The sequence below is a fragment of the Cygnus olor genome, chromosome Z (assembly GCF_009769625.2).
Source record: "Cygnus olor isolate bCygOlo1 chromosome Z, bCygOlo1.pri.v2, whole genome shotgun sequence".
Taxonomy (NCBI): domain Eukaryota; kingdom Metazoa; phylum Chordata; class Aves; order Anseriformes; family Anatidae; genus Cygnus; species Cygnus olor.
In genome coordinates, this window is record NC_049198.1 from 11297538 (window position 1) to 11325313 (window position 27776).

Here is a 27776-nt window from a genome sequence, read left to right on the forward strand (position 1 = left end):
GGGCTGCCAGCCTCTCCAGAAGAATACTGTGGGACACTGTGTCAAAGGCCTGTTGAAGTCTAGGTAGACAAGGTCAACAGCCTTTCCCTCATTCACCAGGCGGTTCACCCAGTCATAGAAGGAGATGAGGTTGGTGAGGCAGGACTTGCCTTTCATGAACCCATGCTGGCTGGGCCTGATCCCCCAGTTGTCTTGCACATGCTGTGTGATTGCATTCAAGATGACCTGTTCCATCACCTTTCCTGGCACCGAGGTCAGGCTGACAGGCCTGGAGTTCCCCAGATCCTCCTTATGAGGAGGATGGAAGAGAATGAGAAGAAGCTGCACAGCACAGCAGTATTTTCACCTGCATAAAGAGTTAGTCAAGATCCTGTCCGGTTTATAAGTCATATCTGGAAGATAAATCTCTTTCTGCTCTCACTGAGAGAAGACATATGAGCTTTCCATATTTAACACGGAATATGTCACACTGATGAGTCAACCTTCCCGATCAAGGTGTCCTACTTTGGCATGTATAGTCTTACTAAATATTTTCACTGATATTTACTTAGGAAACAGCTTAATTCTCTTTGCCAAATTATAAAACATTGATTTTATTTAACTATATCCTACACAGTAAGTCCTGCAGAGAAAATAATAAAAAAAAAAATTCTTTAAAAATCCCCAAACCTAATACCACTCTCACTGTTCACATCCTATATTTTGGAGCAGCAAATGCAACTCGTGTTTCTGTAGAACAAACGCAAGGAAAAGACACTTAAGCTTTTACTGGCCTTAAGCCTCAAAACGCACCTGTGGCTGTCATCCAGCAAGGTGATCTCTGCTGCTTACAGCTTGGCAGCAGGACCAGGCACTACGCCAAAGCAAAGAAAGCAGTCTCTGTCCTGAAAGTACAGTCCTGTTCTAAAAACCAGCTTTATGGAGAAAAAGGATAAAAAAAAAAAAAAAAAGCCTTTAGGAAGTTCCCTCTTTTTTGACTCAAATGGGCTCTATTTTCCTAACTGCAAACTCAGCCTGGAACTGGGGAGCCAAGCTGGCACTTCACCGTCTGCCATAAACATCCAAAGCATGACCTGCATCTGCACGAACCCAGCCAGGAGTGTGAACTGGCCTCAGGTCGCAATGTCACGTTTGAATACGTGTTCACCAGTCAGTGTGAAAATAAAATTAATACAAGGTGCTAAAGTGTTTCTAACATCCTGTTTTCTGATGGGAGCTATATCTGGAGTGTGACGAGGCCATGTTGCTCTCAGCTGTACACGTGACTGAACTACACGCTTCAGCAGATGCCTTTTAAGAAGGTGTACTCACAGCTCTTCTCCCCTGTCTGGAGTGCTGACAGTAGCGGGGATTTAATTTTGACACTAACATCAAGAAATACAGCATGGGATGTACATGAGGACCAAAACTGTAGAAGTAAGAAAATGCCATTTTTACCACTGTCGAGTGACAAGACCCTACTAGAAAGATACTGTAGCACAAAAATAATTTTCAGATTTGAAAATACATAGATAAACTACTTTAAAGCAGGCTTTTTTACTATGTCTATTCAACACAGCTGACAAAAATTAAAAAAAAAAAAACCACAACCCATCAAAATTCCTAATTCTGCTCCGTCTGCCAACTTCCCTCCTGCAGGAAGAGCTCTTTCTTGATCTGGGCAGTTGGCCAGCTCAGAGTCCTATAGGTTACTCCAGTTGGGAATAAAGCATCTTTGATGCAGTTTGGTTTATTTACAAAAAATACACAGCCCCGCTTCTTTGAGCACTGCTTAAATCAAGCAGCTGGAGAGAGTTTCTTGAAACACAGCTCCTTCAGTCAGCACCCTGACCCCAAAGCCCTCTTGAGGGGCTTTTCTTACCACTTCTCCAGGAAGCAACATGTCCCATGCTCCACAGTGCCATCTAGCCCACCTCAAAATCTGATCTGACTGATGCACCGAAGTTGCCCATGGTGGTTACACTGTGATCACCAACATGGGGCAGACTTCTCTGGCTCAGCACTGATGATGTGGTGATAACCAAGTATCTTTAATATCCTTATCAATGACATAGACAGTGGGATCAAGTGCACCCTCAGCAAATTTGCAGATGACACCAAGCTGAGTGGTGCAGTTGATACCAAAGAAGGAAGAGATGCCATCCAAAGGGACCTGGACTACCTTGAGAAGTGGGCCCAAGTGAACCTAATGAGGTTCAACAAGTCCAAGTGCAAGGTGCTGCACCTGGGTCAGGGCAATCCCAGACATGAGCACAGACTGGGAGAAGAACCCACTGAGAGCAGCCCTGCAGAGAAGGACTTGGGGGCTCTGGTGGACAAAAGCTCGACATGAGCCAGCAGTGTGTGCCTGCAGCCCAGAAGGCCGACTGCGTCCTGGGCTGCACCAACAGAGGGGTGGGCAGCAGGTGGAGGGAGGGGATTGTGCCCCTCTGCTCTGCCCTTGTGAGGCCCCACCTGGAGTGCTGCGTCCAGGGCTGGGGCCCCCAGCATGAGAAGGACATGGGGCTGTTAGAGCGGGTCCAGAGGAGGGCCATGAGGATGCTCAGAGGGCTTGAGTATCTCTTCTATGAAGAAAGGCTGAGAGAGCTGGGGCTGTTCAGCCTAAAGAAAAGGCTCCAGGGTGACCTCATTGCAACTTTTCAGTACTTAAAGGGGACTTATAAAAAAGATGGAGAGCAACTCTTTGCTCAAGCAGATATTGACAGGACAAGGGGGAAGGTTTTTAAGCTAAAGAGGGGAGATTTAGATTATAGGTTAGGGGGAAATTCTTCACTCGGAGTGGTGAGGCCCTGGCACAGGCTGCCCAGAGAGTTTGTGGATGCCCCATCCCTGGCAGTGCTCAAGTCCAAGCTGGATGGGGCTTTGGGCAGCCTGGTCTGGTGAGAGGTGTCCCTGCCTGTGGCAGGGGGTTTGGAACCAGATGATCCTTGAGGTCCCTTCCAACCCAAGCCATACCGTGATTCTGCAATAACCAGGCAGAGATTACTGATTTATCAATGCACGGTGTACCTTTCTACAGCAGACACCAGCAGACATTCAGGAGATCTGGGAAAACCAGATCAGTGCCTGATTTGGGCTGAAAGAGACCTTGCTGCCAGTGTAGCTGTCTGGGTGGTACCTGTTGGTAAACCGGCTGTTAAATGATAGATGCAAGAAATTCACTTTCCACACCTTTAGTACTCAGCCATATCTAAAGGGATTTTCACTAACTAACCCCAGCTGTCCAGATGCTGTTGAAGGCTGTCACTCCTTCAGTGTCTCTTTTCTGCCACACATACATCAAAGGAAGAGCTAATATTACTTTCTCACTTAAAAGAGTTCATTCAGCTGTATTAAAGAACTCCTGTTCAGTCCCATGATTACATTTACCCTTTAAACTCCCGTTCTCACTCAGAAAATGATGGAATTAACCGAAAAGAACTTTTCAAAGGAAATTTCTTGGCAAGGGGAACAGCCATACACGATGTTATTCTGACAAATGCAATGACATAAGTTAACTTTCCCCTGAGCACGCGTTTTGGCTGGAGAGGCCTTTGCTTTGTGAGGGTCAGCAGCAGGTTGGGCATTAACAGCTGAGAGGGAAAACGCTTGGAAAGGGGAAGGATGTCTACCAGTCTAGACAGAATATTAATGTCAGCAGCCAGCACCAATAGGGCTGTTAATGCTTTAATAAGATACACGGATTATGAAGAAACGTTTATGTCCAGTCATTTCCTGCTGCCTAAGTGAGTCCAGGTCCCTGGTAATTGTATTTCATCTGTATCCAGCATCCATTATTACCTGCAGAACTCCAGGGGCTTTGTGTGTTCATGGAGCCTCTACTTAATACTGATACATTAAGTAATGGTTTTACTATTAATGTATTTCATTTCAGGAACTAGCCCTTTTTATCATCATTTCTGCCAGATTTGCATCTCCGCTGCAATTTGAATCATAAAGAGGGCCATTGCCTTTGCAAAGGCACTAGGGGGATGAATACCCCTGGGACATTAGGGTCTTCGTCAGAATGGGGAGAGCTCCATCCCACCCCTGAGGCAGATAATGGGCTGCTTACAGACAAAGTATATCACCTGCATTAAAACTAACCAAAAATCAGAAGTAAATGAGTAAAATATGCTAAAAAAAAAAAAAAAGTTAGCTATGTATGGCTGAAGCTTAGAAGAGAAAAGCAGGAATGCAATGCATCAGGAGTCCAAGATCATTTTCAGAGCTTTGATTGTTTTCACGTTACAAGCCAAAACATGATTTTTGCTTTTCAACAGCCGCACTCAATCGCTACTAAATCACAGCCCAGGCAGCACGATGGTATTTAAAACCACCCCAGTCCAAACCAAAGTACAGCCTGAGGAACAACAGGCATTGAAGTGTCTGATGACTGTAGATCAGACTAGCTTTGTTTGCTTACCTTATCTTCTTAGTGTAGCAACCATATAAGATACAATGCAACTGTTCTTTAATCACCCTGTAAAGCTTTTCCAGGCAACCTCAAACCAGAACTTTGGTTGGTTGGTTGGTGGTTTTTGTTGTTTATTTGTTTCCTAAGTATTAAATAGCTGGAGTTAGTCGTGCAAGTTATTTAAAACCTTTCAGCTAGCTGCACATTAGATGCGGTTCCCAGGAATTCTCTTTTTCAACAACACAGCAGTTCCAGAGCTACATTTACTGCAGTTGTGCTTCCATCTTTCACCTCCTCTGTAATGGACAACCCCCAGTCATGGCACAGGGCATCCTCCAACAGCCTGCTTGTGTTTTTGCCTTGTACCACCACAGGGTGATTCGTGTCAACAAGCTGATGCGATAGAAAACCAACCCACAAAAGCAAAACCTGTTTTTCCATAAAACATGCTGCTGGCTACATGACACTAATGGCAAGGCGGTGGGAGCGCACTGCCGGGACAGGGCACAGCGGGACCTCTTCAGCTGCACCACATCAGTTGTAACCCAAAGCCAGGCACTGCTGGGAGCAGACCATCGCTTCCAGTGCTGGTACCAGTGCACCAGTGTACTGAAAGCTACAGGAGATGTGTTGTATTAGAAAGCGTAGTTTGGGATTATCACCCTGGTTTTTCTTTGATGCAGTTTCTATTTACAGAAAAATGGACCATGATAGGATTTTATTTATTCTAAATAATTACCTTTTATTACAGGACAGCTACCAGAACTGCTGTGCTCCATTGATGGGGAAATGAGCAACCCTGCACTTTGAAAAGACTGCATGTTAATTGTTATGAGTTAAGTCATCTGTAGCAATTCTTATCTGGGTTTCACATATTCCCATCACCACAGGAGAGCACAACAGGAAAAACCATGGCAAGCATAGAACCAATCTTTTTCAAATTTCAACAAAGAGCCTTGAGAAAGGAATGTCAAAAAGATGTTTTTTAAGAGCAAACCCACAGTGGAAAGTCTGGGCTGGGAAACTAGAAAATAGAGGAAGTGGCTTGTAGGAAACAAACTGGATTAATCTGTGTAGGGAACATCAGGAGCTTGGTAAGAAGCATCCTGTTTTGATTTGTGCATCAGGGTCACAGTGAAAGTTAAAATATCTTGCATCATCACCAAAACATGAAGCAATGAGCTCTTCGCATAAAATATGTTTCTCTGTCATCACATTCATGCATAAACATACTTTAAAACAATGCCTGCAGAAACGAAAAGAGGAAGTGAATCCCACTTACTGCTTAGTGAGCCAGCTAGCCTACAGAGCTCTGACATTTAAATGCTTGATAGTGTTTACAAAATATTCGAAGATTTACACTCAACTAGCAAAATTTTACATAAATTCTAGTTGCTAGCTGTTCTTAATTGGATTTACTTACTTTTTTTCCCCAGAATGGGAATACTATTAACAATAAGGATTATAAGTGACCTTTCAGAAGTCACACAAATGCAGTTAAATTCCAGGAAACTCAACAGGTTCACAAGCCTGAATTTTGGCTCCTACAGTGTAACGAAAAATATTGCAGAGAGCAAAAACAGACATTAACCAAGATAAATAAAAATTCTGTTGCCTTAAAAGAAAGCCCAGATACCTGATCTGACTGTAAATGAACGGATTTTCCTATCTGTGAGCTGCATGGCTTTTTGTCTGAAAATTGCAGGCTGAAATCACAACTGAGCTGCAGGCACAGGGGTTTAAGTTTCCTTTTCTCACCCTCATTTCCTTAGTGGCCACACAGGGCAGCTAATGTTTCCTCTCCACCCACTCGCACCAAAGCTTTGGAAAGTAGTAGGTAATTTTGACCATATTTGACAGAAATAGATTTTAAGAGTTATTAGATTCCAACAAGCAGGCTGGAGACTTTCTGGCCTGGCCAAGTCAACTCATGGCCCTTTACGCAGTCCCCCGGGAACAGAAATACTGAATGTGGCTTGTCCGGCACGTTAGTAGCAGTGAGAGACCTATTAACTGCTAACACAGCATGTGACTTAAGAATAGAGAGGAAGTTTATGGAGGAAAGACAGATGTTATGGTACGAGGAAGGGTAGGACACACTAGAAGAAAGGAGGAAGTTCAAAGAACTGCGGTGTGGCTGGACAAGAAAATGGCAGGGAAATCAGCCTTCATAGTTCTGCTTTTCACGAAATAACGTATCAAAGACACTTCCTAGGTAAAAGTAATCTGCCTGCTTCAAGCAGCCAGGCAAAACGCTGGGGGGAATACTTAGTTCATTTTACTGAATTGTCGAAGAAAACACAAAGAACTGAGAAAATAGCTGTTTCTCCAGCTCAAACAGCAGCTATGCACATCTGTGCCGGCTCCTTTCCAAGATAACTCTACTAACCCACCAGGCAAGAGTTTTGCCATTCTGCAAATGCTGGCAGAAAGAATATGATGCAAAATAACTTTACTATAAATGAAAAAAAGGACCTAAGACCATCACAAAGATCTCGCCACCACCCCCTTTCAACCACTACCCTCATCATGTTGGAGCCTACATAGTTCTTCATGCTCTTTGTGAGATTCAAAATAGTTCACTAATCCATCTCTTCCCTGTCCCAGAAAATGAAGTCCAGTCCAGGTAATTTCTAAACTGAGTTTTACATAAAACCTAAGCTTTTTTCAAGTGTGTACAAGGCAGTGTGTACTGTGTATGAAGTTTCCAGCTAGCAACCATCATGAAGGTAATCTTCAGTGTAACAAAAGTAGTTCAGAGATTAAGAGTTCATAGATTAAGTGCTGAATGCATGAATATTCTGGGTATTGTCATTGCCCCTAAGTACTCATGGAATGCAGCCCAGGTGAATGCCAATGAGGAAATGTCATTTAATTCATCATAGTAAGCCATTGTTAAAACATCCACTACAGAAAGTACTTTACTACATCCTAAGAAGTTACAGCTACATGGCTCTAACCTGAAAGAAATCCATGAAAGGAAAAAGCTTTAATTGAAGGAACAGATCGGGAGGCTAAGCTGGCTGTAAGTACCCCTATAAAGCACATACTTGCATTCCAAAACAGCATCCACCAATAGCTGAACATTTTCAGCCCAGTGAATGCAGCCTTAAAGCCAAGCGGTCAAAGTACACGCGCTGATCTTTAGAAGATGTGGGAGAGGCAGTGGCACACCTTGCATTACAATGTGACCCAGCACTTCACAGCCTGTGAGCTGCTCCTTCAAGAAGCCTGTCTTAAACTTCATCACAATTTTGTGCATTCCCTTTAGAAAATGGTTTTTGAATGTGCAATTTGTGATAGCAATTTGTCATCTTTGGAAAATAATAAAAAAAGATGTTTCTCATTTGTACTCTGTGACCAGCCTGCAATCTGTGCTCATTGTGCATCTGATTCAAGGTTATTTCAACTTGTTATTTCAACAAGTTGCCTCATTTAATACTATAAGAACAACATGCTCTCATGAAGTAGAGGAACTACTTAATGAAAGACAAGTATACTGCCATGACTGAAATATTTCAATAGACCTCCAAATACCACCATTCAGCAGCCACTTTCTAGTGGTTTTTAGACCACTTCAGTAGTTTCCCACAGTCATCCTATGGCATCACTTTGAATTTTCTTCCCTGAACTGATGCACTTGTCCAACAGCACAGCCAGGCCAAAACCGCACAGCTTCCTTCCCTAAGTCTGTAAATACCCTGCATACAACTCAGTAAGTCTTGGCACTGCAGATTGTCAAGTTCACTATGATTTAGTGTCATTTTGCAAAATATGAGCTTATACATTCTTATTTCAGGTTAAATATGTCAAAGTGTATTTTATTGACACTTTCCAAACAGCCCATTAGAGAGGAATACCAGTCTTCTTTGCATTTTTTTTAAAGCCAACTACAGTTTCTAGCTTGCATTCAGTGTAAAAACTTAGAGGTATAAACAGAAGCCTGAAGTAAAAATACTAAGTACATTTCCAATTCAACAGTGCAGAAAACCAGTAACAATGGTATTTATTCTACATTAGAAGTGTTCTCATGTAGATTTCTAAATATATTTCTCTTCTGTATAAACTTTTGATAACTTATGTACAAAACAGATGTCCAACATCTATTAATATAAATATGTAATTGTCATGACTGAAACATTACAAGTTTGATCAAAAGTATAGAAAAATCCATGTAATAGTTGTTTTTTTCTAACAGCAGTGTTTAAAAAACCCTTGAACCCAAATGACCTTAGAATGATAGATTTCTTCTCCATAAAAATGCATTATTCATTTAATATGCAAGAGTTACTGCAAAACTGAATCACTTGAGCTACAATCAAGCCTGAAGGACATGTACTGGACAGCCCATTCTAGCAAATGCTAGCTATGAAAAAGGAGATGTATCACAGAAGGAAGTGTAAGTGCTGGCGCATTTTTAAATAAAATGCTACAAACTCAAGTATTGTCCTTGTGCTACTAACACTTAAGGCAATCAAGAGTTGAGAAGTTTCACTTTGGCATAGAGTTGCATCAAGGTCTCCCCCTTCTCCCATTAATACATTTATTTTAACATAGTATATTTTTAGAGGGCTGCAGACAATATTTTGCTATACATATTAAGTACGATTCATTGTGAAGTGACTGATCAGTAACCCAGTTTAACAACACTGAGCTGATGAAATTTAAGTGACAACTTCACCACGTAGATATTTCAGCATGGATTTTTAAATTGGTGCAAGAGTACAGAGAACAGAGAAAACCATTAATGTCTGCCCTCTCCAAGAGACTGATATTATATGATTTGCATCCCTTCTTGGGGTACTCTAGAATTTAAGGGTTCAAAATAGATTTGACAGTCAAATAATACTCAACTTTACAAAGGACAATTACTTGCAGCAAAAATACTTTTTATATAAACATACACAGTAGATCAAAAAGTCAGGCATTTCTTCATGGCTTTTTTCACTGAGGTACTGTTCTAACATCCAGCAAACAGGATGCAAGTGTTTCATAGAGTATGAAAGCCACATTCATAAGCTGTACCACTAACTCATGACAAGTGGCAACAGACTGCAAATCCATGACTGTCTTCGCTTCTGTGTGATGGGTCTCAGTGCTTCAGAAAGCCTCAAAGGCAACTGGGATAAGCACAGAAATTAGAAAGAAAGATCTCTCCATTAAAAGGAGAGGGGAAAAAATACCCATAACAATCTGGAATCTGTCAGACTATTTCCTACAATTAACAGCAAACATTTGGAACTTAATATTTCAAGTCAGCAAGGGAGTACAGCACAGCAGACACACAAGACTTGAAACATTTAGGTTAGCTCTTGCATCTGATCCTTAAGCTAAGTGCATGCAGAGGCTTAGAAAAGCCAAGCTGCTATTACAATGCTACACAAGGTAAAGTTCTGCAAGCCAAAGATGAACACTGTCAGGAAAGATGAGGCTGACAATCACATGACTTCAGTTGATGCCACAACAGACAGAAAAACCCTGGTGACCACAAGTTCATTCCTCAGCTGTAAAAAGCTTTTGCTTAAAAGCACATTTAGTTACACTTTCCCCTCTTTATTTTACATCAGGGAGAAATGCAGATGTATTAATAGTTTCTAGTACTTTTAACATAAGGGGAAGAGGGCTTATATTAAAACTAATTTTGCACATTCCTCATGATTGTTGTGGTATTTATTTAGTATTCTATCTTTACCTCAGAAAATGTTTTTGTACTAACCAACCATATGGCTGGCTGCTCCAGCCTAGACTTGTTTTTATTACACCTACACTACAAGTGTGTTTCTGCAATCAGTACTGTTATAGTGAAATAGAAATTCAAAATACACTCAGTTAACTGAGGTGTTTTTTTAAATCCCACAAATCCACTCAGCAGGCTGCAAATACTTGAGTTCCTTAAATTAGGATACAGCACAACATTTTAACCTCAGAGCTTAGCCACATACAATTCATACTTTAATATATACACTTTAACATATCACTACTTAGATCAACGAATTCATCATCCCTCTTGACCAAGTCATCTTCATCTTCCAAGTCTTTCCAGGTGCTAGTGGGTAAAGCTGGTTTGACAGACTGTCTCTGAATTAAAGCAAATGGAAACAAAGATGACAAACGGGCAGAATTTCTCAGCATTGAAACAGCATGTATGTCTCCAGAAATAGCTTGACTATGTTCTTCATCCATTTTCACCTGTAAGCTCTGCACTTCCTCCATCAAGTCCAAAATCTTGGCAGCTGTGGCTATCGTACCACCACCATGAAGCTGAACTTCAGGAATCCATCGTAAATACCGCTGTGCCCAGACTCTGATTTCAGGCCCATCAATGCGAGGTAGCAGAAGACCGTGATAGTCAACAGGTTTACTATGCCAGCTGTCGTAAAATTCCCTGAAGCTATTAGGAGGTTCATCTGAAGAATTAATGAACTTGCCAATTCTTTTACCCAAAATGTTTTTAATTAAATGATCTGTTTCCTCCCTGAAAAATCCTCTCTTTGGGGAAGATTTTGTTTGTGTCAATGGACAAGAAAGCTGCCTCTGATGCTTTAAAGAGAAAAAAGATAAATACACGAAGATAAATGTTGATGGGACTTAAACATTTCTTAAGAGAAAGAATAATATTAAATTGTATTCAGAAAATACTTGCAGTCAATAAAGTGGCTTAAACACAGCTACACCTTTGCTGTAGTGTCTAAAACTGTTAACTCTTCAATGATTAATATGCCGAATACTTCGCACAAATTATTTTGAAGATACTTCACTGCTATAGTAGCAGGGAAACGAACATTAGATAAAGCATACTTGTATGAAAAGCATTTTTCTTTTTCAAGAAAGAATTACTTTTTGTGTGGCTAGCTTAAACTTGGAAATACGTATTTGATTTTGAAGGTTAATTCATCAGTTCCTCATTGCTTCCCACCACACAACTTCCCTACATAATGCTGTAGATCACACTAATAACATCTCACCTGAGAATGCTTTTGTACAGAACAGAGTTTAACCAACATAACAGGGAAATTGAAAATCAAAAACAGGTACCAAAAAAACCCTTTCTGCTGAATTTGTACTGTTTTCCAGTAATGAGGTGATCCATCTATAATATTCAATACCCTGGACAAATTTTGTTTGTTTCTGGGTTTTGTATTTTAAATGCATGCACACACTCCCATTACATTCAAAACAAATTTAGGGAGGCAGCTTTAAACCTGTTATGTATTTCAATTAAATATTCTGTGGAACAACAAAATAAAATCAATTCAACCATCATTACAACTCACTTCGATGTTAAGTCCCATGAGAAGCTATTAGCGCACTTGCACAAAACTACAATGAGAAAGTCGAAGTTCATGGCTAGGCACAGCAACTGTGAAAATAGTGATTGGAAAACTGAGGAAGATGCAAGCCGCATTCTTAAGACCCATGTGAGTCTGACGTGTACATAATTTGTCCATTAAATGCTGGCACTAATGTTTCCACTAAGTACATTGGAAGTATGACTGAGTTGTACCTTTATTTTGAAATGATAGAAATAACAGGTTAAGCAGCAAATATCTTACTTTGAATCGTGCAGTTTTCCGTTGGCTTTTATCTGGTTTTGGCTTCTCTGCATAAAGAGGGTTGTTCAGAAAAGCCTGGGCCTTGGGATCAAATTGCACAGACCAGTCCCACACAGTAAGAAATCTGAAAGGACCGCTTTGTGTCTTGAGGCTTTCACCAGTCTGCCAAAACAAACAGGTCACAATTAGGACTACTATAAAGGAGTTCTGACCAAGTCAAGGTGAAATTAAGAAGCTTGCTTTTCATAGAGAAGCCCATAGAGTTGCAACACTTGATTTCTACATATTCAACAGCTGGACAACATTATTAGATGTAATTAAGTAAAAACAAAGGCTATCTGTATAGTATTCTCTAACTTAAGACAGTACTTCATTTCAACAGTGTAATTAGACACCACCAAGAATGTCTTTCACAGCTGAAAATAAGACGAAAAACTGAGGGAAAAAAGATTTGAAAACTGGACAGGAGACAGACACTTGAATTCTTCAAATATAGGGGGCATGTTAGGATTATGGAATAAACCTCTCCAAACTTCAAAGTTAACTGCAGCTATGTAGTGCTGCCAGTTTAAATGTTATGGTCAGTACTTTATATGCAAGACAGTGGTCTTGACTTTCTTTTTTTGTCTCCGTTCAGCCTTGCAGAGGACACCCCCATTGCTTCCAGCTTCTTAGATTACAGAAAAGCATGAACCCAACGTAAAGCAACATTCAAGAAGCGTTGATTTTGGAACAGAACAGTACATAATGATTTTGTAGATAACTTATGCAGGACAGGGATACTTTCCTTCAGTTAAAGAGCTCTATTTTCAATGGAGAGCAATAAATATGAAACTAGAGCTCCACATTAGAAGTAATTTATTTCTGAGTTATTTTCATATTGTCATCATAGACTCAGTACTGAACTTGACTGCTTACAACTCAAGTTGTACTCATTCACCTTCAAGGCATCACATTATCCTTCGATTAAATAGGAAAAAAATAGGAAAAAAGCATGCTGCTAGTACTTTTTTTGAGCATCCCTAGCTCATTGGTCAAACCTGTTCTCCAACACATTGCATAGACAAAACAAACCCTTACCGTGTTAGTGTCTTTTTGATGTTGCGAATTGAAGAAGAAAGTGCTAAAAATTGGCACATAGAGGCTGTCTGACAAGACAGTTAAGTATGTTTCTGTGAACTCAAATGCTGCAGGATACTGTTGTACCAACTGCCAAACACAATCTAGCAAGAGCAGAAAAACAGGAGCCTAAAAGAAAATATTGCATCTGTTTCAGAAAAAGTGTTCTATCACACAGACCAATTATATTACAGTATTTAGTGTCCCCAAATACAAGTCTTAAGGAAAGCAATCTGGTGAACTACAAAATTCGCTGTAAATAACTTAGGCTGAACTCAGAAGTATCATCCCTGGCCAGCTGTTGATAGAAGAGATTAATACTTTCTAGTGAGTGCAAATTCAGGTTAACTGACTATAAAAGGCTGCACAGCAGCAACTCTCAGTTGACAAAGCAACACTAGTTTATAGCCATTCTGGATCAGAACTAAACAGTTTACACCTAGGGCTTTCTTTCTGTACAATCTATTTTATTCCCAAAATACAAATATGTAGAAATGAGACTGCAACATCCAGAAATACAGTACAAAACTAAACTCTACATGTGACAAAAATGTAATTCACTACGTAATTTCTATGAGTTTCACCATTTAACACAGTTTAAAAGTACACGAAATACATGTCTTTCAAAATACTCCAGGATCAGAAGTGAAATTAGTATTCTTTTTAGTTATAAGGACACTGCTGAACTCTGAACAGCAAAAATAGTAACACTAAAAACACCCAGCCATGAATCAAAATATAAAATTGAAGATCCTCAGAGTAATTAGAACTTCTGGGCAGACATCTAATTTCCTCCTTATGCTAAGTAAACTTTTAAATAGCATGTAAGGAAAAAAAATCATACCTCTTCTTTGTCACTGTTATGCAAGTGGTTACAACGATCCAAAAAGCCATGTCCTCCAATTACCCATTCCTTCTGAATAAGGCTCTGAAATCCTGACTTTGTTCTGCTGTATGAATCCATCATCACTTGAACCAGACTGGAGATTACACAGCACAGATCAGCAGCACTCTCTTCTACAGAAGAGAAGAAAAGGCTACATTGTCTACTAAGCCATTTCTAAAGTTTCTGATAAGGAATCAAAGAATTGCTGGCTTTACACAAAGTTGTACTGCAAACCCAGAGAAGACAGTTCCTTACAAATTATATACCACAGGAAGAGCTAAAACCGTATTTCTAATCCTTTTTTTTGATGAAAACCTAAGTGTTTTTATGTACACTTATACCAGGATAAAACTTTGACAATTATACCTAAAAAGCAAGTTTTTACTACTATAACTTTGGTCCCTACTCTTTCTGCTCTACTACAGTGCACATATTAGCCCCCTGCATTATGCAACCAGGACAGCTATTCAAGCCTACTCTTCCTAACCTGCATACATCTTTTCACCAGGTGTGGCTGTGACTTGAAGTATCCTTAAACATACACACATGGAGTGTGCAGCAGCACTGAAATTGCTTCCTCAAGCATTAAGCATACTCTACCATTCAAGTGCCTTCTAGAAGCATCTCACTGTAACAAGTTTCTCAAATGGCAGCGTGGGGGAAAAATCCCTCAATTGACAACACAAAAATAGGGTAATGGTTGACATTAAGATTGAGGAAAGTAATCACACAAAACCAATCTAGGCAAACTGCTCGAGATGTGTACAATGAACACACTCTTTAATAAGGAGATAGCATATTATTCAGTGTGCATCTAGAACAAAGGCATCCTTTCAGAAAGTTCTCGTGCTCTAAGTTCTGTGTGCAACTCCTGCTCCTCCCCACCTGAAAGTACAGCAAAAGGTCCAAGACGACCTTTAATGAAAGCACATTAGGATAAGAACACATAAGGAGGTAATGACTTTCGTGCAAATTTATAAGCAGCTTACTCATTCATAATATATTCTTCTTTGCCTGGAACTATACTTAGTGTTTTTATTTTGGTCAGTTGGGTTTTTGTTTGTTTCTGCTTTGTTTTTAAGCTACGGGAAGCATTTCCAGGGATGTGTGAGCTTTAGCATAAAGTAGCAGATGCTTATGAATTGTACCAGCTTTTCCTGTTAATTACAAGCTTACAGCTTAAGCTACATTTAAAGGAGATCAGAAGAAAATTAAATGTAAGATATCTTTATAATATATATAAATGAGGAAATATATATTAAATAGGATAGGCTCACGAAATACTTACCTATAAGGAGAACATTTGTATGCTGCCTTTCCAAACACTCAACAACTTCTATGGCTTTCTTCAAGACTCGCCTATTGTGGTACAAAAAAGGTGAAGTGAACATCTTAAACGCATTTTTAAAATCATGTCTTTCACATTAGTCTCCCCTTAAAAGGGGAGAAAATATACTATTGAAGCTTGCCTAGTCCTTTAAAAACTAGGAAAGGACATGCTCAACTTCCATAAATAAAAAAACATTTAGTTTCAAGACTTCCAAGAGGTATCTTTATCTGGCAAAGAATCGTTTATTTTCATATTACGTCTGCACATCCATAATACAGTACTCTATTCAGGATCAGTATAAACCAGAAGATAGACTAAAGTGTTACTACTGCTAAAATCCAGATCTTTATCCTGAAGAGACGTACATTGCCTCAGCTATTTTCAAATCTTCTACATAGTATGTTTCTCCCACAATCTTTTTGAGCACCAGAAGGATCAGCAACAAGGTCTTGTAAGCAGGCAGAAAATATTTATTCAGAGAATGTCATTAAAGATAACAGAGGGATTACAGATCATGTAAAACCAGATGTAACATGGTTGGTTTCTAGTCCTAACTTCATAAAGTTATTTTCAGCAAAAGTCTGCACAGAAACTAGGATTCTAGTAAAAGATTAGATCTCAAAGCTGACAGTTTATTTTATAAGCGTGGAATTGCTAAATTCTTTATTCAAGCATCTAGAATAGTTAAGAAGGCATTCCTACTGATTCCAAGAGCTAAGAATAGACTAATCCAGGAAGCAACTGGATCCAAGTATGGAAGTAACCAGTCTCAAAACAACTTAAGGATAGGAACTTGGGCTAGTAAGTACTTTTAACTACTTATAAGTTACATCCATGCATTTCTCAACATATAATCTTCATTAGAACCTCTGATTCAACTTAAATTCAAGTTCTGGAATAAGGAATAAACAATAATGTCAATATTTGTTTATTATTCAGAATACAAAGAATTGAAGCTGACTGCAGAAAACCGCAGAAATACTTCAGAGTAACAAGCCAATCACAGAATAAGCTGACAGACAATTAAGCCAACACGAAATAACACTAAAAATAAAATAGCCTCAACATTCCACTACAACAAGCCTTGCGTTAGCCAAACACCATTCCCAAGACTTACTCACTGTGGACTGCTGAGAGAAGAAAAAGAACTTGAGGAACAATCAGGAGAGGAAGGGGACAAAACTGAGAACAACTGTCATTTTATAAATCTGTGGTGGGCTAACATCTTGCAGTTCATCCCATCCTAAAGGATATTATAGAAGTAGAGAGTACAGAGAATGGCAAGGCTAGTCAGAGACATGGAATAGGTTTCATGCAAGAAAAGATTCTTCAGTTTGGAAAGAAGGTGACTAAGTACAGGAGGGAAGTTACTGATCTGTAGCTTTTTATAGGTTTGTTGAACGAGTTGTAATCAGAAATGATCTGCTGCTTCTTACATCTTTTAATATGGGAGGCTTAACACAATTGTGCACTACAAAAATACTGTCATATCATAGAAATAAGATATACATAGGACAATAAGTCTGTCTTCATTTTCTTTCCTACTGGAAAGGTGAGTAACAGTTTCTTGAAATACAAACATCTCTTGGAAGCACACAAATTCCTTTAACAAAAACTTGAAACCCAGAAAGTTAGATATTTATAAATATAGCAAACCTGATAATCTCCAGCCAGTTTGTGCTCTCCAGTAATGAAAACCATTTCACATCAGTTGCCCAGAAGTCTGTACTGTTATCTGAAAAAAAGTTTACTCATTTGTAGTGCTAATTAATAGCCATCCATTATATTATTCCTCAGTTATGAAGCGCTATAAAACAACCAATACGAAATACTAAATCCTAATCACTAGGAAAGTTGACACTATTTATAATTAAACCAGTAAGTAAAGTAGCATTACAAATACAAGCACAAGTAAAGCTTTGTAGCATGACAGGCTTTTAGAATAAGTATGTTGTAGGTTCATAGTAACCAGACCAAGTAAATAAATCTGTTGGCAAAAATGGAGAAGGATAAGTTTAATCAGAGGGGATGAATTCTTACTTTTGAGTTCCAGTTGCCTGGACTTTAAAGCACAATCTATACAAAGCCTAACATAAGGAGGTAGGATTTTGAAAGTCACTACTATCGGAGCCAGAAACAAGTGTATTTTAAAAGGGAGTTACACAAGTTTATGAGATGGAAAACTACCAAGACAAGTGTTAAGCGGTTTTCACTGCAACTATAAAAGAGGCATTAAAACATCAAAAAGGCAATAACTAGGATAAACCAGGAGACCAGTATAATACCACCAAGTCATTTAACTTTTACGAATTTCTCTAGGATGTTTGTAGCTGGTTAAACACAACAAAAACCTCTATTGCTTTCATTTCTACCAAAGTCAATATTCAGAAACTGAAAGGCTGTCACTAGCCTATATGGTCAATTAAAACCAGAAGAGATCACCTTTCCTGCATAAGACACAAACCTTGAAGCCCAGGGTCTATGACAGTTCTATTAAAACAATTTGATACCATTTGATACATCACACTTCCTCCTCAACGCTGTGCCACTCTGATGCTTCAGTTCTTCATGCTTCTGTATAATTTTTCACCTAAGTCTCTCCATATGCTTCCAATGTTAACTCCCAACTGTTCTCTGCAACTTAAGCACTATAGTGCATCTTCAAAGCTCTCTAGTCATTTCTATTCACATTAAACATTTTTCTCCAGTCTTTTCTGATTGACATCTTCCAGTTCACGTCCAAATTTTAAGAACTTGGAAGTTTAAAAGTATGTATAAAGTATGTATAAAAGTATTTTACTTTAAAGTTATACATACCTTTAAAGTATGTATATTACAGTACTTCAAGAAAGACGCCATTTACTCCCCAGTTCACCTTCTTTCCATCCAAGTTTTAGAATATGCCCTTGCATTCAAGCCTCATGTTCCATTTAGCTTATCATCACTATCTGAAAGACTTCTATTCATTCTGAACCTAGGCAAGATTATAGCACCAATTTCTAGTCCTATCAAAAAAACCTCCAAACCAAATCGTGATGCCAAGGAAAAGAGATTTGTCATCTTTACCTACAGAAATATTACATTTTCACCCAAAGTGATTACACTTTCATGTAATATAAATGTGCATTAGCTCTCTTACATTACGGACAACATAGAATTCAGTTTTACTTCAAAAATCTCAGTAGCTAAATTTGGTGTTGTGCTTTGTTGTATGTTTTTTATTGTTGTTGTTCCATTGCACTGATTAGACTCAACTACTTGAATGCAGGCCTCTATAAACAATTGCTTAGTCTGGCACTTCCCCTCCAGCCAAAGTTATCTCCAAGTCAAAACAGGAACTTCTTTTTAAAAGCCAGAACAAAACACTTCCAGCTAGCTTTACCCTTAATCGTGGCATTTTTCTTAATATTTTCATAACAACATTACAATGGAAAACAAGCTTTCCCTTTCTCCCCATCTTCAAGGGCAAGGAAATACTTCAGTAGGATTTGAGAACTGATATACTTAAAGTCTTGTTAAAGGTGTGCAAAGAAATGGCATACACAGACTTGTGATCAGTCTAGCAGAACTAGCATTTGTCCTTGCAAAATTGTTCCCATTATTTGAAATGTAAAAAGATACAAGTTTTCCCATCAAAATCCTCTTTCAAGAAGCTACCTACTATTGGTTTCAGCTTTTCTTAAGGATTTTTTTTAATTTCAAAATTCTCTTCAGATTGGGCATGTATTCAGGAAGTTTAAAACCACATTGAAAGTTACTGAAATCAAATTAACTAGGCATGCATTGAACAAAAATAATGGTTACTGTGTTCAGATTTTGAAAAGCAATGTTAAGGCAGATGATTCATGTCAGATCGTAATACTTACACAAAAATTTGCCTGAATGGTTCTCAGACTCCTAGTACTTAATGTTATATTCAGTGAGCTGTAGTCTACTAACAAAACTTATTAAAAAGTTGTATGATAAAATGGAATGCATATTTCCTTTTGTTTTAAATGTTGTAAGTGTACTAGTCTTACATTATTTTAACTTGCAATGTTTTGTGACATGTTGAGCAACTCAAATTCAAACCTTGGCCTTTTTCCTATAAGAGGGCAAAGTATTAGAAATTACATGAAAATATAGGCAATTGTTTTTAGCTCCTAAGTAGTACGAAGGATTCACTGTGAATTTGACAGTGTATTCTAGAAAAATATCTTCAGTATAAACCAATACCTCAAACACCAAATACCTCATATCCTAGACTTCTCTTCAGTGTCACCAAAATACTTACTGCAAATTTAACACAAGCCTTTCATGCTAATTCACAATCAATTTCAACTTACCAGCTGCATTCCATGTATAAAATCAACCAGACTTAGATACTGTATGATACACTACAAATATACAGTCCTCAGTGATGATCAATTCCTTTAGTCTAACATAATAGCTTTAGGTGAACTGTCCCCAGTGTTCAGCATGTCACCAGAGGATATTGCAACACTTACACTCATTATCTTGTAAAGACCCACTTTTCCAAGATGGTCCAATTGCACATTTTGAACAATTGCAAGTTGGTGTGGAGCTTTTGTTATGCTAGGATGTGAGATCAAAGTAGTTTTATGGCAGCAAAATAGTTAAGGATTCCAAAAAAAGAGCCTGAAAGCCTAGATTACGCTTTCACATGGCTCCAGTTTCCACCCCTTTCAAGTGGACTTGCTATTTACAGTAGTTATGTATAGCTCTACAGAGAGAATGACAACAGAATTTTAATCAGGCTCATGCTTCATACATTTTGAAGTGTAACTGGTTTACAACAAAAGCAAGGGAAAAATTAATTAGCATTTACTCTCAACTCTTGACATAGCCCAAAGGATTAAAAAGCTTTACACTGAGCACTCAATTTCAGTGGACCAGAGAAAACTGAAAGTCTCTCACATCAATTTCAATCCAGCTAATGTATTCAAACTAACATTTAAACTCCAGTAATAGCCACTCTTGAAAAAAAGATTTTCAGATACTGTGACTGCTTAGCTAGAGGTACTAAGTCTAAGTACTACAGATCTCCATTAGTATGCCAGTCCTAAGCACAGTTCTCATTTATATATTTAAAAGTCTGCTTTTAACCACCATCAGAAGCCAGACACCAATCAAGACAAGCAATACATTCATTAGGCATGAAACAGCATTGTCATGCCTTGCTTCTCAGTCACTTTAGAGACTAACAAGTAAAGTTTGCCTTACCTATCAGAAATAGCTGCTTAAATCTTGTGTATGCAGTCTGGATATCTTGCAGAGATGGAAGGCTGCTTGACAAGTCATCTGTCTTCAGGAGTTCATAGGGAGGTTTGCTAATTGTCTTGTAGATTCTAGATCAAATCATAAAGAAATTAAAGCCTTCTCCTTCACAAGTCAAACCATGCACCAACTACCACCACTGAAGACAAAGTTAATAGGTATGGTTTGGGAAACAGCTGTAAAACTAAGAGATACACACCCAGAAAAGTTAATGGCCTCCATACATATCTAAATACTGGCTGGAAGCTTATGACAATACTGCCTACAAGCTTAGGACAAGTTTTGCTGCTCTGACCTCTTACACAAAGTGATGTTCATGCATATTTGTGCAATTTTATGAATATTACAAAGAATACTTGACTTATTACTGCTTCTTTAGTAGGCAGTCTTCACTACAGGTCAGGCACCGAAATTATTTTAATAGCAGACTATATAGAAGCAAATCCAGAAAGACCAGATGGATAGAAACACACAAGTCTCTCAGTAGACACTTATTATTCCCGACTTTTATCAAGCTGCATTCTGACACTTAACTGCCAGGTCTGCTCATGAAACGTGAATAAAAGAAGTTGTTTTATTTGTTTTGACTCAGGACAGTATACCTGCCTTATACTTCCTTACATATCTGCATTTTTCCCCTAGGAAGGGACAAAAACGCTAGGTCATATAAAGCTTTGATTTGGATCCAGAATGACCACTCTCATTCAGACTCCAGAGGTTGTCTATGAGTGCCATACTTGAACAGATATATTAGTAAATATCTCTGTCGGACTGAATTTTATTGTCAATATTTGGAAAGAGCTACTCCAGCCTATACTTCAGAAGCAAACACTTGGCCAGTACACAAGAGAGTATCTAGTTTCCTGTTTATCGTAGAACAGGACCCTGCTTTAAGTAAGAACCACAGGAGTCCATGTGAGAATGCAGATCATTATACCTACTGGAAGATGCATCAGATCAAAAGAGAATCGAGCAAAAGCAATCATTTCAATTTGGAAATAGTATCATAACTGACAATTTCTGGCAGAAGATCTGGTACTAAACAATTTCAATAAAAGAAGCTGTTAATAGTACACATCTGCTGTGTGGTTGAGTTCAGATACCCATCACAATGGCTTAACACACCCTTATGGACAACTTATATATATATATTTAAATATTAGCGGTTAACCACCTGCACTCCACAGCAAAAAATACATACAACAATACCTCTCACAAGTTCAGATGGCCACAGACAAGAGATCAGAATATCAGTTATACATTGTTAGAGCTTACTGCTAGTTTTACTTTCACATTTTGAAATAGCATTAAAAAGAGACACAAGACAAGTAAACTTCCCCATTTCAGAGCAAAATGCTGAAGAATCTGCAGGAAGGGTCAAAAGCCCTCGCAAGAATAATTTTAAAAACAAAAAGAGGTTTAAGAGCCTAATCAAGTTACCATCTGTTAATTTTGTATGATCAACAGGCTCTCCATCTATGATGAAGAAGCAAGCAGTAAAGAATTACAAACTGTATGTACCGACCTGATCTTATAGCTTGCTCCTAAGAGAGAAGTTCTCTCCTGGACCCAAGTTACAAAAACACAGCCAGGGAAAAAAGAGCACTAAGTCATTACTGTAACTCCCAGACAGGCAGCTGTGCTCTTAAAAGGATTTATGTTATGTTTGGCATTTTTGAAACTGCTGAGTAAAATCAGCTCACTAACTTGACTGAAACGAAGTACTGTCTTGCCACCACATAATCAAAGTAGCAAATGTGAACCAATAAATTGTCTCAGCCATTCTGGGCCACTTTATCTAAAGTTACCTAAGAGTAAGAATCTAGTTGAAAGGACAGCTGAGTTTACAAAAGAATTAAAACCTCAGCTTGCAAATTCAAGTTTGGATACAAAGAGTCTGAATTTCACTTACTTGCAAACACAAGTAGGCCTATCAGTTCACGATACTTTCACTGTACTTAAGACCTAAAGAATTTGGTGCTGCTTTATTTAAGAAGCCCCTTTGTACAGAGATTCTTCTGGTGTGTATATATACACATACATATTTATAGGCAAGTAAGCCTTCAGTGATGTTGCAGTCCAGCACAACTAACCAATGATGCTGTTAGGCCAAGGACTTAAACCCACTCCACTCGAGAGAACTACTTTTAGATCTAGAACTTGTTTCCTGATGCGTGCAAGCTTAAAGATATAGCATATATGGAAAAAGAGAAGCAAGGTCCATACCAAGCAAAGTGTTGTGGACAGAATAGCTATTACTGACCCATCCAAGAAGGCTTTTTGCATTTGTGAAGTACTGTCATCCTGTTCTTTGGGAAATGCAGACATTTTGAGAAGAGCAGCACCGTTATGGCAAGACCAACACCAAATCTGCAGAAAGACATTTACCAGGTGGATAAAAGTTGGTAAACTGTCCTGTACAAAATAGTTGCCTGAGTGACTGAGTCATTACAAGACATTTCTTTATGCTGTGCTTTGAGTGTTTGGTGCATTCAATGAATCCATCAGTAATAGCACACTCTTACATTTGCACCCCAACTATATGTCTCAGTACACTGCATTATCACTTGGAAGTTTTAAGTTAAGCTTTATGAAAGCACAGGAAAAAATAAGTATACATAAGATGTAAGATTATATCAAAACATTGCTTTCTCAACTGTGCTCACAGGTGAAAAATGGATCAAAATAGCTATGGCCAAAATTATTTTGGAAGATATGCTAAAGATGGCTCTTGTAACTAACTCATACTAGTCATCAGTTTCTCCACACAGATGGTAGCATTTTTCTTACAGTTCGGCCTTGAGATAACTCAATAGATACTGTCATGCCTTTCCACATGAACTGTGCATGAAAAGTCACCTAGGCACATGAAACATGATATCAAACTCCGCAACTGAAACAAACTGCGTTGTTGCAGACTTTCCCTATAGCAAGTCAGTTCTCAAAGTTTATTTCCCTTAAACAATTTGAGTCACAACTCCTGCTTGAACCTCTTAAATTGATCTTTAAACTCAATGTGAAATTAGGAGTCAGTATCCTTTTATAAGAAATATTAAAAAAGCCAAATTGGGAAGTTAAGAGTTCTGTGCTACCAATTTACACTAGCAAAAAATGCTGCATCATTACAGCCATACTACTTATCAGTACCGTAGGGTACTGGAGGTATTCAACTCTACCTGAACATACATGGTCTTCACCTCAATATCCAAAGAGCATTTCAAGCCCTACATCCTGTCTCAGCTAGATGTCAGCCAGTACTCAGTCTCATGAAAAACAGGCTGATGGAAATACAACTAGTAGTATGTGTGGAATATAGGACATCAGGCATTTTATTTAAGTACATGGTGCTTTGAATTGAAGCAGACTATATATTTTGTTCTACACTGTTTAGGGGAATACAGAATACTGTGTGCTTCTCCTTCCAAAACCTATTTTCCCTTCTAGAGACTAAGTACTCTAAACGTGGCCTGTTAAAAACAAGTTCCAAAATAATATGCAGTAACATCTAAAACGTTAGTTGAATTGTCTTCTCAGTAGGAGAAGCCATGCAAATGTACTTACAGGAATGCCTCTGCCTTCATACTTCAAGATACTCTCTTCAGAAACACATATCGGAACGACAAAATACAGAGGCAACCTAAGATGACAAAAAAGTTTCTTGCACTTGAGAACTGAAAAAGGAACATCTCCAAACTCCTTTTAGTAACAGCAAGTGCTCTACCCCACATGCTAATTACGTATTCACTCTTACAACTAGAAAAGTTTTAACTAGATAATTACATTGTCCTCAACACCCTTGCTTTATATTCAGCTGGATAACGTATTCTCTTCCAACCTTGAGATGTTCATTATTTTCACTGCAACACTACCCTACCTTTACAATGCTGCAATTAACTCCTACATTTAATTGTAACATCCAAAACTGATCATTAAGACTGCCTTGGCTCTCTCACTCTTCGACATTTCAAAGATACCACTGTAATGCTAGATAACTACTTCCATTTTTATTTCTTGTAAGCTGTTTTCATCACAATTCAAGGATGTCATTTAATATATTACGAATTTCCAGCATCAGACAGCACTTTTATGTTAAGGGCCACAGAGGTAATGATACATACTTCACTTTAGTTTGGGTCTCAAGACCGCTCCAGATGGAACAAATAAGATCTAGCTCTACTTTGAAAATTGGTCTTTGTTTCCAAGGTCTGTGAAGCTTTTCAGGATTTGACTATTGAACAGTAATATGCAAAGTATTGTATAGATCTCAAAGGAATCAAGGAATCACCCACAGATACTCCCTAGCAAAACTGGCAGATGAACACATCTTTAACCTTCCACTACAGGAGATGCAAGTTAATTTCCATTAGCACATTTGCAGATATACTTCAAACCAGTTACTTAAGATAACTATTTTCTCCCCCCAGCTAAAACAATAAGAAACTTCAACTGCATGTTAACTTAAGTCTTACCAAAGTAAAGATGTAAGACTGATAGCATCATCTTGACTGATAAGCGTAGGTACTAGATGTACAGATTTTCTATTCCACATTAAGGCAGTATTCTTCACCCCTGAAGATATTCAAAACTTGACGGATTAAGCCTGACCTAACACTGAAGTTCAGGGTTCTGTAAAATGACCTGGGGTCCCAAATCAAAACTGAAACAGATCCTACAAAATGGTATAATGCTACCTCTTGATGATGAGCATTAATTTTTACAAGTATTAATGAGATGTATATATACACAAGGTCATCATTAGACAGGGAAGCTTACTTTTCAGAAACTCTGTAGCCTTCATTGGTAGTCACCACTTTGTATTGCACGTTCCCTTTGGTTCGCTCCAACTCAGCACGCCAGTCCTCAAGAGTATCAAACATGACTGTTTGGTTTCTTCCATCTATTAGACATCAATTATGATAATTCAGATATTGCATTTTGTTTAATGCTCATTCTTTCATCAAAAAGAGGAGTTTCCCACTGAAGACAACATTTCAGGCATTTGATAAGAACAGAACTGATAATTGATTGATAATTGATAAGAACAAGAAGATTGACAATTGATAAGAACGGAAAAATTGATTACAGCAGTTAATTCAACCAAGATTTTCTCCGTATTTCCATTTAGCCACATCAGCAGCAGTTACAACAGCAGGCTGATTTAGCCACAGATCTTAATTACAAGCCACAACTTACGGAGCAATGCCAATCGTCTTAGACACTGGTCATAATTAAGCATCATGCAACGCTGAAATAGCTAACAAATACCAAACAGAGCTACAGTTTCCATGGAAGACATGATGGCAAGTTGAGACTTTTTTACTATAAGAAGGTAAAGCAGATGAAAAATCTACAGCTGGAAACAGAACAGTACAAGCTGTAGGAGACAAGTTAAGATTTGAAGAGTCATACCACTAGACATGCAAAACCCAATTTTTAAAGAATGAGAAGTAGGCATTTATTACTGAAGACAGTTGTGAAATTATGAAGGAATTCTGATACAACACTTTAATGTTGCTATAAAATATTAAGCTTCTTCCACATTTGCTTAGTCTCTACCTGGAAAAACTTATAATCTTCCTGATGTTTGTAGTTCCAACTGAATACCAGTTGCAGCTGAAGCCTCAAGAACTACCTGAGCCAGTAACATACCCTTGCAGCAAAGAAAGCCAACATATTCATGGGCTGCATTAGGAAAACCGATGCATATGGGCTGAGTGAGGCATGGATTTTTTCTCAATTCAGCACAGGCGAAACCATGGCTGGAATGCTGTATGCAATGCTGGGCTCCCCAGTACAAGACAGGCACAGACATGCTGAACCAAGCCCAGCAAAGTCCCAATAAGGGCTTGCTGAAGCACCAGATATGAGAGCTGAATGCTGGAATCAGTCAGGCTTGGAGGAGAAGGCTGTATGGGATCTCAATGTATATAAACTCCTGATTAAGAATGAATGGAGGAAGCAGGGAGTAAAGAAGATGGAGCTAGACTCTCAGAGGTATGTAGTGACATGACAAACAGCAGCATACACAAGTTAAGATACAGCATATTCCATTTAAATGTAAGAGGAAACTTATTTGCTATGAGAATGGTCAAATAATTAAACAGTTTGCCCAGAAGTGTTGTGGAATGAATATATCCTTGGATATATTCAAAATCCAAATGGATGTGGCCCTGGAAAACCTGACCCAGTTGAGTCTACTGAGGGGTGAAGGGCAAGTGGGAGGAAGAGATGGGCATGCACACAGCTAGCTGATTTCCAGTTTTCACTTAACCTCAACTGTTTGTAATCTTGAAATATTTTGATAAGTGTCCTTTTAACACCACAGGCACATCAAAACATCCTTCTGCAAAAGGGGCAGGTGTTCCTGGTGCACCAAGAATCAGGTTCTTAACTCAAAAATGCACTATTATGTCAGGTGAAGTCAAAACTATGAAATGCTAGAGAATGCACTAACAACTGTTTATATTGAACTTTTCAGCTTACCATATTATTCAGCCAAGTTTGATCAAGTGTGGAGGTTATGTAATAAGTTAGCTATGAGATAAGGAGGAAGTCAGACAACTGCTCAAACCTCATTATGCAAACCTATACTTTTTTGTAGATGTCTGGGAGAAGCAGATTGCTTGTAAGAAGAGCAAAAAAGGGAAATTCCTTCCGTCAGTTGCCACTGCAACTCTAATAATTTAAAAATTAAGAGCAGGAAGTTTGGTTCACTGCAATGGTACAGAACACCATAATAAATTAAGCAAAATATTTTCTAGATGAGACTACTCTGGACAGAAGCACATGAAAATCATTTGCATATACTGAACAGTTAGTTTTCAATCCACACATATTACTCTTACTTGGAAAATTTCTGTGCAACTACACGAAGATCAATTGTAGATGATTTAGATATTTTTAATCAATAAGTCATTTTTCTCTTGTCATGCACTGTTAGAATCTTCAGAAGCAAACTGCTAACCAGACAGAGTCATAAGGCAAGTGCATACTCAGCTATTAAGTGTCCCAGACTGCTTAAGGAACTCATAGCATGCAACAAATACAACCTAAAAATATAAAAACATTTACCTGAGTTATTTGGGGCAGCTGATGCATAAGAGAACAAAAACAAGCGTTTAAGCAGCTTAGGAGTCTGGCTATGATGAATTATGCCACTGACAATCTAGGAAAGGACCAAAAATTAACACCCAAACAGACTAATAGAACAGTGTA

General features: G+C 38.5%; 1 protein-coding gene across 1 annotated transcript in view; it reads right to left on the reverse strand.

Moving 5' to 3' along the window:
• Positions 1–7806: 7806 nt before the first annotated feature.
• Positions 7807–27776, reverse strand: part of MTMR12 (myotubularin related protein 12) — a 33082-nt gene continuing 13112 nt past the window's right edge. Inside the window, exons 6-16 of the mRNA XM_040539941.1 lie at positions 27633–27726; positions 25335–25458; positions 24123–24198; positions 22825–22931; positions 20508–20632; positions 16941–17019; positions 15243–15313; positions 13913–14085; positions 13030–13197; positions 11950–12111; positions 7807–10936 (exon numbers count right to left, since the gene is read on the reverse strand). Of these exons, the coding sequence (XP_040395875.1) occupies positions 10349–10936; positions 11950–12111; positions 13030–13197; positions 13913–14085; positions 15243–15313; positions 16941–17019; positions 20508–20632; positions 22825–22931; positions 24123–24198; positions 25335–25458; positions 27633–27726 (1767 nt within the window). The 3' untranslated portion in view covers positions 7807–10348. The remainder of the gene's footprint in view (positions 10937–11949; positions 12112–13029; positions 13198–13912; positions 14086–15242; positions 15314–16940; positions 17020–20507; positions 20633–22824; positions 22932–24122; positions 24199–25334; positions 25459–27632; positions 27727–27776) is intronic.